We start from the raw sequence: 10,310 nt of genomic DNA, 5'->3' as shown, positions 1-10,310 counted from the left end.
TAACTACAGGAATTACGAGGCCACATGAACACACCTTTACTCCAGTCTTCAGTGTCACATGATCCTTAAGAAATCATTCTAATATGATGATTTGATGCTCAAGAAACATTTATCATTATTATCAATGTTTGTCAAAACATTTGTACTGCTTCATATTTACCAGAATATAGTGAATGAAATGTTCTTGATGGAACATGAAAATGCTCCTTTAGGTTGTTTTTGTGTTTACGAGAACTTTTATTTAGATTGAAAGCCATGTGACAGGTGTTATGTGTCATGTGATATATATATATATATATATATATATATATATATATATATATATATATATATATATATATATATATATATATATACACCGTATAGGCAGAGTTGGGGAGTAACAGAATACATGTTACGGCGTTATGTAATCAGGATACAAAAATCCAGTAACTGTAATTTGTTAAAGTTACGTCAAATATGTAATCAGATTACAGTTACATTTTGAAAAAAAAGGGAATACTATCAGGATTACAATCATTCATTTAAAACTAAATAAATCAAGGCAAGGCAATTTTATTTGTATAGCTCATTTCATACACAATGGTAATTCAAAGTGCTTTACATAAAGAAGTATAATAAAAATAGAACATAAGGCATAGAAATAACAGTAAAAACAGAGAATTTTGCTATCTGGATGGAAGAGCTAGGAAGTCTTAGGGAGTTTTTTGTTGTTGTTGTTGTTGTCCGTCAGAGTGGATCTAAACGGATCTAGCCATCAGAACAGATCTGAATGGATCTTCCTCACGTGATAGGACTGCTACCTGTTAAAGCCCTGGGTATACTTCACTTTCCGCGTTCGTCACATGCACAGTACAGCTTTTTTCTATGCTCTACCCGACATCGGAGAGCAGCACTGAGTCGTGTCATCAATGTGACATTCACTGGGCATGATCGGAGAAGAAAAGAAGTGCATCCTTTCCCATATTTTACTTATCCCCCTCCATGAATTTGCCGCCTTAAACACGGCTGGCCGCAAGCCTTCTGCATGATGAAAATTACGTCATGCGGACGGTGCACAAACGCAGACGGCCGAAGTATACCCGGGGCTTAAGGCACTTCAAACTGATAAACAAAGTTTCGATCTCCCCTTTTGCCAAGACACCTCAAACTGCACCACACGGCCCTAATCCCCTTCCGGAGATATCTTATCTATACAACGCAGTTCAAATTTCCCCTTTGGAAATTTCCCCCTTTGGAAAGTGTCCTGACTGTAATCCAGAGATATCTTAACCATGCACCACAGCTCAAAAACACTTATTTAAAACGCTTTCCGTTCATGGAAATTTTGTCGCTATTTTGATTTCAAAGAAGAAAATGCAAACAACATGGTCATACAGTGCAAACTCTGCCTTCCAGCTACGAAAACACTTTCTTCATGAAAGGACTAAAAAAATAATCTGTATTACCATACTTTAGCCACTAGATGTCATATAGCCCTTTACATATGTATATTCAGGGCTGTGTATTCCCAAGTTGTGGAAATGAGACATGATTGCTTAGTTTTAATAGGTTTTAAAAGTAACCAAAATGCTAAACATTAAAATGAAAGCAGAACAAACATAAACAGAAAAGTCTGATCCGAGCTTGTTCAGTTTGTTTATGATCTGATGTGACTTTTATATTTTTAAGCTCTAAACAACAACAACGATAATAATACTGCAATAGATTATTTATCAGATTTAAAAAAAATATATTTTTATTGTTGTGACCCATTCAAAAGTATGGAACAGAAATTGAGGAGAAATAATTAAAATTAAAGGTAAAACTGCAATTAAAAATGCATTTCTTTCTTTCTTTCTTTCTTTCTTTCTTTCTTTCTTTCTTTCTTTCTTTCTTTCTTTCTTTCTTTCTTTCTTTCTTTCTTTCTTTCTTTCTTTCTTTCTTTCTTTCTTTCTGTGACCTTGAAGTAATCCAAAAGTAATCAGATTACATTACTTTCATATTGTGGTAATTGGATTACGTAAAATACATTATTATTATTATTATTTTTATTATTATTTTTTTATGAAGTAATTTGTAACTGTAACAAAATACATTTTTAAAGTAACCCTCCCAAGCCTGAGTATATGTTGTACTTATAATACAAAGTTTAAGTATATGGAATGGAATGAAAGACAGAATTTAGTTTGAATATACACTCTAAAAAGTGCTGGGTTAAAAACAACCCAAGTTGGGTTGAAAATGAACAGACTCAACGATTGGATTAACGTGCTGGGCAGTTTTATTTAACCCAACTACTGTTTGAAAATTACTACATGGCTGGTTTAAAATGAACCCAAAATAGATTGGAAATTAAAAATCAGACACATAATTATTAGAGACAACAATAATAATCAAAAGGTGAACATATAAACAATTTAATAAATGTTTATTGTTTAATTATTATTCATTAAACTTATTAATAAATGTTCATTTATTAAACATATCAATTTAATTAAACATGTTAATTTTCAACCTATTTTGGGTTCATTTTCAGCAAACAAACAGTAATTTTAAACAATAGTCGAGGCAAACATATAACCCAATTGCTGGGCTTGTCTATTTTCAACCCAACTTAGGTTATTTTTAACCCAGCATTTTTAGAGTGTATAGAATGAAAGCTGAAATGAAAAGCATAGAATGATGAAAATTCTAAATATATGGAATGCAACCTAAGAATATTTATAAGGAAATTCTGAATAGAGATTCATAAATTCCTTCAAGAATGATGCATGATGTTCTTTCAGAAGAAATTGTCAAGACAACAGGATGTAGACTCCAAACTGTTTGGATTATGACCAGCTGTTGCCAAAATGTTCTAGTTCAGCAAAGTATTGGAAAATTTCAGGGAATGCCATTTTTAAATTTATGGAATTCAGAAGGCTGTTGCTCTGATAACAAGGACTTAACTATCTATAGGCCTACATTATTCATTAAATCAAATTTGCACTTATATATTCAGAATTCCATTCCATATTTAGACTTTCATTCCATTCCATATGCTCAAACTTCATATTATCAATTCAATCATATATATTTTTATATACAGTATATACTGCATATATATGCAGAAAAACACTGGCCTAAGAAATCATGTGTAGCTTATCTTGAAAGAGAGAGAAAGAGAGAGATGAAACCACTTTGTTGTTGTAAAAATCAATTCTGTATAGGCCTGTAAAGCAGAAGTTGTTTAAAACCATCTGAAGATGTGTTGCTGTTTCTTCTTCTTCTGTTTGTAATCAGAAATATATTGTCTTAAATAACATGCTTTTCCTGGTGACAGAAGCAGTGATTTACAGTCCAGCTTGGACCTGAAGTGTGAGTGAATGTGTTTTCTGTTTGGCGATGTGAAAACACTTTTATCTCCTTCATTCTCTGAACAGGCAGCGGAACGTTAGTAAGATAACCAGTGCATTTCTACGATAAAGTTTAATGAGTTTTTTCAGCTTTTGGTGTTCGTGTGTCAGTAACCGCAGGTCGTCCACAGACGCTGAAGATCCGTCTGCAGGACTCTAGAGAAGATAAGACCACAGATGCGGGTCCATCTGAGATAACGTTGAGCTTTGCAGTTTGAATATCTTGTGATGAAATTGAAGTAAAACGGTTTAAAAAAAAAAAAACATTGTAAAGGTCTACACAAGCCCGGTTCTATGAGGGAGCTACGAGGTGCTAAGTTCCCTCAGTTGATACTGTAGTAGCGCTTTTCGACTACACGGTACGGTTCAGTACGGCTCACTTTTTGACGGTTTTCCACTGCATGGGACGGCTCGGTACGGAATGGTACAGCTTGTATAAATAGTACCACCTTGGTGGAGGTTCCAAGCATGCCGTACCGATACTAAATGTGACGCGTAAACGCTGCAGATCACTGACTGGTCAGAGAGAATCGTCACTACGAGCGCAATTGGGTTTGAAACACAAAACGCCAAAGATGCTAGATTTAAATAGTCAGTAACAGCCACTGCTGTATCATTTGTTTGCGAAACGACTTGCTTTAAATGACCGCTGCACAGACTTGAAAAAAGAAATAGCTGTATCGTGGTCAGTTGAGTTGAAGAGCAGCGGATCCACGGCAGTAGAGGCAGTGCCACTATATGATCAGTCTATAATCGCACCCACTTTGAAGCGGTACTAAACTGAGGTGGAAAAGCAAACTGAAAGTAAATCGGGCTGAGATGTGATGAAAAGCTCTATAATAGTATTAAATTGGCAGAACAGATTTGGCAAACGCTGCAGTACGTATTTTGAGAGCGTCAAAGGTTTCTCTTTACAATGTGTTTTTGAGCAATGAAGCCAATCACAGACATGTATGTTGATGTTCTGAACGCAACGGCCAATCAGAGGTGTTTAAGTTAGTCACAATCCACTCAAATTGCCTGCACACTTGCGAATCATCTCATTATAACAACATAATTTTGCATCTCAATTTGTGCACTATTCTATGATGTTTTGTAGACACACTGAGAATTCCAAATAAATACCCAGATGATGCCCTTAATTAACCGTAAAAAACGAAGTGTGGGATGTTGGACACTTCATGCACTCAGCTGTCGCAGCTTTAATTAAATAACGGAGGGGGAGGGGCTATCAGACTCCGATGTTGAATAACAAAACAACCTTATAAAATTCATACACTACACGAATAAGTACATAGTACATAAATGCATAGTGCATAATGTAAATAAGAGATTCATTGCACAGCATAGACATCTTCACTGATTATAACGGAACGACGGGATCACGATGAACTGAGATGAGTGACAGCCTTTTAAGGTGGCATCCATTAATGATTTTAATAAATATACTCATATACACTAGACACATATACACTCTAAAATATGCTCGGTTTAAAACAAGCCAAATAGGGTTGAAAATTAACAAACCCACTGGTTGGGTTAAACGTTTGTGGAACGTGTTGGGCAGTTTTATTTAACCCAACTATTGTTTAAAATTACTATATGACACTAAATATAAATATCATCTAACAACTATTTACACTTGGTGCAAGGAAAATAGTGCTATTTCCACTTTATATTTTTATTGATATATAGTGGGTTTCTTCAGGTTATGTTGTAAATAATTAAAGGGTTTGTTCACCCAAAAATGAAAATTATATCATTACTCATCCTCATGTCATTCTACACCTGTAAGTCCTTCTTTGATCTTTGTAACACAAATTAAGATATTTTTGATGAAATCCGAAGGCTCAGTGAGGCCTGCATAGACAGCAATAACACTTCCTTTTTCAATGCCCAGAAAGCTACTAAAAACGTATTTAAATCAGTTCATGTGACTACAGTGGTTCAACCTTAATATTATAAAGCAACGAGAATATTTTTTGTGTGCCAAAAATAACACAATAGCGACTTTATTCCACAATATCCAGTGAAGGGCGATTTCAAAACACTGCTTAATGAAACTTCAATTCTTTACCAATCTTTTGTTTCGAATCAGTGATTCGGAGAAATGCCGCGTTCACATGAACTATTGAAGTTTTAAAACACTTATGACATAACAAAGCCTCGTTAATGGAAATCATGTGAATTTGGTGCTTTGAACCACTGATTCGAGACAAATGATTCATAAAGATTCGAAGCTTCATGAAGCAGTGTTTTGAAATCGCCCTTCACTAGATATTTTTGAATAAAGTCGCTATTTTTTTATTTTTGGTGCACAAAAAGTATTCTCGTCGCTTCATAACATTAAAGTTAAACCACTGTATAGTAACATGAACAGTTTTAAATACAGTACAGTCCAAAAGTTTGGAACCACTAAGATTTTTTATGTTTTTAAAAGAAGTTGTGTCTGCTCACCAAGGCTACATTTATTTAATTAAAAATACAGTAAAAAACAGTAATAATGTGAAATATTATTACAATTTAAAATAACTGTGTACTATTTAAATATATTTGACAAAGTAATTTATTCCTGTGATCAAAGCTGAATTTTCAGCATCATTGCTCCAGTCTTCAGTGTCACATGATCCTTCAGAAATCATTCTAATATGCTGATTTGCTGCTCAAGAAACATTTATGATTATTTTCAATGTTGAAAACAGTTGTGTACTTTTTTTTTTTTTCAGGATTCCTTGATGAATAGAAAGTTCAAAAGAACAGCATTTATCTGAAATACAAAGCTTCTGTAGCATTATACACTACCGTTCAAAAGTTTGGGGTCAGTAAGAATTTTTATTTTTATTTTTTTGAAAAGAAATTAAAGAAATGAATACTTTTATTCAGCAAGGATGCATTAAATCAATCAAAAGTGACAGTAAAGACATTTATAATGTTACAAAAGATTAGATTTCAGATAAACACTGTTCTTTTGAACTTTCTATTCATCAAATAATCCTGAAAAAAAAATATTGTACACAAATATTTTGTAGAATTGTACACATTAAATGTTTCTTGAGCAGCAGATCAGCATATTAGAATGATTTCTGAAGGATCATGTGACACTGAAGACTGGAGTAATGATGCTGAAAATTCAGCTTTGATCACAGGAATAAATTACTTTGTCAAATATATTTAAATAGAAAACAGTTATTTTAAATTGTAATAATATTTCACAATATTACTGTTTTTACTGTATTTTTAATTAAATAAATGTAACCTTGGTGAGCAGACGAAACTTCTTTTAAAAACATTAAAAATCTTAGTGGTTCCAAACTTTTGGACTGTACTGTACATCTTTAGTAGCTTTCTGGGCATTGAAAAAGGGAGTGTTATTGCTGTCTATGGAGGCCTCACTGAGCCATCGGATTTGATCAAAAATATCTTAATTTGTGTTCTGATGAACGAAGGTCTTACAGATGTTGGACGACATGAGGGAGAGAAAAAATAATTTTCAGTTTTGGGTCAACTTACCCTTTAATGTAGATTAAAAATGGTCTAATGTGTGAATGTGCTTTATATTTTTTTATATGTTCACTCTTTAAACAACATGAGTTGCTGACTTCTGCACTTTAAAAATGCAAATAAGCAAGTAATAAATAAATATTAATAATTGCAGTCATGCCTCCTGGTCTAAGGGTCTTTATTTTATGAAATTTCCAGGAAAAATCCAAACAATCATCTGCTATCACAAGACAGAGAATCTGACACAAAGTAGAAATATTACTCTTTTTTTTAATTATTTCAAAAAGTACTTTGTACAACACAATGCAAAACTATTCTTTGTCACAAACAAAAAATATCCAAATGGCACAGTTAAACGTGTGCAACATAAAAATATATTGATACATATAACAGATATTACAGTATGTCTCAAGATTTTCAAATAAGTTATATACACAACATTTGCACGTCACCAATATTAAACGATTACAATTTGTCCAGCAACTTTGTCATCAGAGCCTCGAAACCCAGCTGAGCAGACCTCAGTTGTGCTAGAGTCTCCTCATGACGCCGCTGACATGCTTCTTCTGAGTCCTGCAAAAACTGCATCAATTCACAGTCCACTCTTTGACGCTTAAGAGGAGGCGTTGGTGGGGAAGTTGGTGGTGTTGATGTGGAAGTCGGTGGTGTCAATGCAGTGTCGTTGTTGCATTGTCCTAATGCTTCAGGTCTGCGCACCTTTAGACCAACTGATGTGCCGACGACAGGAAAGACCACTTCATTCTGCGCTTGCAGGAGGGCATCCATTTCCGCATAAAACTTGAAACGGATAGACCCCTTCTCTCTAGGTTTATCGCTGTCTTTTATTTTTTTGTAGGCCTCTACAAGTGTATTCCACTTCCTGGCCACCTTGTCAGGGCAGAAAGACTGCAAGAAATGGCTGGACAGCTTATCTGCAGCATCTCTCCACAGATGTTTTTTACTGCGCATTGCAGATTTAAGCCGTGCATTCAGCTCTTCCAGAGTTTTAGGGAGACCTTCACCTTCTCTCTCGATGTGCTGCCGCATAAGGTTGATCATGAACAAAGTTTGCTCTTTGCTGAAGCCGTCATTTGCTGGCAATGGAATGAGTGATGGCAAAGTGTCGGATGAAGCATCACTGTTCTCCTGGTGGCTTTCTAAAACATGCAAAAAAGCAACAGGTTAGGAAGCGCAACATTATTAACATTATTATTATTATTATTATTATTGGTGTTATTGTTATCTAACCTTTTATGGTGTTCAAGTCTTCTGCTTCAACCATGTTTATCATGACTGTCATGTCCTCGTTCAAGTAGTATGTGGTGGGGTCTGCTGCCGCCTGGTACAAGGGACCGGTGAATGCAGTGCTCCTCTGGGGATCCATGAACATGTTCACGTTGTTGTCCAAATATACTAGAAAAAAGCAAACACTGTTAAAGATGCAATATGTAATATTTTCAAAAGAATACTGATAGGATTTGGGAAGAAATCATGTTCATGGATGTGATTAGTAACGTTACTGTAGTATGAAGCAGAGCAGGACCGAGTGTTGTAGGAGCTGGAGAGATTGCGCAACACACGCCTCACAAGCAGCGGAACTTTTATTATGACACAGTCGTCGGCGCAACTTCCACTTTTCCGGTCATGAGTATGAGGTAACACAGCTCTGTTTATCATATTAGATACATTTGAGTGTGTTGAAAATGTTATAGCGTTACTCTGAGCGTTCGCTCAGACACTGTTACACACTGCAGTAAGATAGATCGATTTTAGAAGTTCATATTAAATATTGGATGGCTTGTGTTGATAAATGGCACACAATTAATTTTAAAATGTATTGTATGATGGAGAAAATGCTGTATTACTGTTACTAAAAATAAAGCTGCATCTGATTATGCTATGTTAGCTACTTCACAAAATAGTGTTTTTCTCTGAGGCATGGTAAAGCATGGTACTCGCAAAAAAACAAGAAAATTAGATGTAAACAATAAGACTAAACGTGTTGAGCTATATAACAATAATTAGTTTTCTGTCTATAAATATATCAAAACAGTTGTTCCCTTGTCTATTAAAACATGTAATATATTCAAGCGTATTTGTCGATTCCATGGTTTCTACAAAATAAAACCGGAAACCGAGGGTATCGCGGGTATGACGTAATCGACAGGCGACTCCTCACACGTCCCGGAGCCTTGGTTAAAATTGCAATTTTCTCACAATTTACAAATAGTTGCAAACATTTGGTATATTGTAAGTACTCAAGTGAACAAAAAATATAACACTGGCCTAGTGGTTTTTGGATATTTTACTGCAAAATTCTTACATATTGCACCTTTAAGATCACAACATTTGTTAATTTAAGAATAAACATGAACAAACAAATCTCCATGTCCAAAAAGTCATTCACAGATAAACTGTGCACAATTTCAAAACCTCATAATACTCCGAAAACTTCGACAGTTCGAACACAATCATTCGATTCTTACTGAGTCGGTTCTTTTTTATTCGTTCATTTCGAACCGGTTCTTTCGTTCTTGCTCATTGGCTCATTCGGTGCTGCGTAAAGGATGTGCGTCTTGCGTCATCAACCCAGAACTAAAGTTCAATTCCGTGTGACAGACAGACCGGCTTAGAAATGATTAGTTTAGGAATCGAACGAATCACTAGGATTTTGAACAGAAGCATCATGTCCACAAATGTGCGGTTGGATAGTACAGTTTGAGACACAGACAAACAGAAGCGCCAATAAACCATATAGTTTTTAATATAGTTTCACGCACTGTTGAGGCGCTGAGCAGCCATTTTGCTTTCTGAAGTCGGGGTTGTTGTGGTTGTTGCGGTTCCTCCGAGTTCCCCCTCCGTCTCATTCTTCAGGATCAGTCGCTGTGTTGATCGCAGCACAGATGATATCAGTATCCTAAGTCAGAGATAAACTGCATTTAAGTAAAGAATGCAGTCACAATATTATAAGAACGAGCCGCCACCCGTTTGTGTGCTGCTTACAAAACGACCGAATAAAATGCCGGTTTTCACACACCGAATAGCAACCCACCTTCTGCGTCTCCTTTCCTCTTCCGTTATGTTTTTTAGATGTACTTCATATTTGTTCTGTAGTTGTTTGTATTGCGAAACTGGAAGCACAACAAAGGTCTCCCTGGACGCCTCCATGTTGGCTTTTCCGACTTGTGTACCGTCAACTCGAGTGTGACATCATTCCCAGCTGCGACATCCTACTTCCGAGAGGCGCAGCATTAACCCCTTCAGACCTGAGCAAAGTTATTATTCTACCCTCTACCTACTTCATATTTGCTCTTCTTCGATGTAGAAATTAACCTTAAAAGATCCCTCTTTGTTTAGTTTTTTTTTTTTTTTTTTTAGATTTTTTAAAACTTTTCTTTTTACTGAAGAAACAAAATGTTTCATTCTAACTGT

At 35.3% G+C, this 10,310-nt stretch overlaps 1 protein-coding gene across 2 annotated transcripts; it reads right to left on the bottom strand.

The window, feature by feature from the left end:
• Window positions 1-7,056: 7,056 nt before the first annotated feature.
• Window positions 7,057-10,080, bottom strand: LOC137009097 (uncharacterized). 2 transcript variants are annotated; one of them, XM_067371031.1, is made up of 4 exons: window positions 9,916-10,080; window positions 9,659-9,795; window positions 8,127-8,291; window positions 7,057-8,035 (listed from the first exon to the last, which is right to left on the bottom strand). In XM_067371031.1, exons 1-4 carry the CDS (start codon window positions 10,044-10,046, stop codon window positions 7,344-7,346), a joined length of 1,125 nt encoding a protein of 374 aa, XP_067227132.1. In that variant the 5' UTR covers window positions 10,047-10,080; the 3' UTR covers window positions 7,057-7,343. The 2 variants fall into 2 exon arrangements, with proteins under 2 accessions (XP_067227132.1, XP_067227140.1); XM_067371039.1 differs by having other exon boundaries at window positions 9,931-10,080.
• Between the last annotated feature and the right edge of the window lie 230 nt (window positions 10,081-10,310).

This window comes from Chanodichthys erythropterus, chromosome 3 (genome assembly GCF_024489055.1).
Source record: "Chanodichthys erythropterus isolate Z2021 chromosome 3, ASM2448905v1, whole genome shotgun sequence".
Lineage (NCBI taxonomy): Eukaryota > Metazoa > Chordata > Actinopteri > Cypriniformes > Xenocyprididae > Chanodichthys > Chanodichthys erythropterus.
Note: the sequence above shows the minus strand (reverse complement) of the source record. Positions and strands in the feature narration are given on the sequence as shown.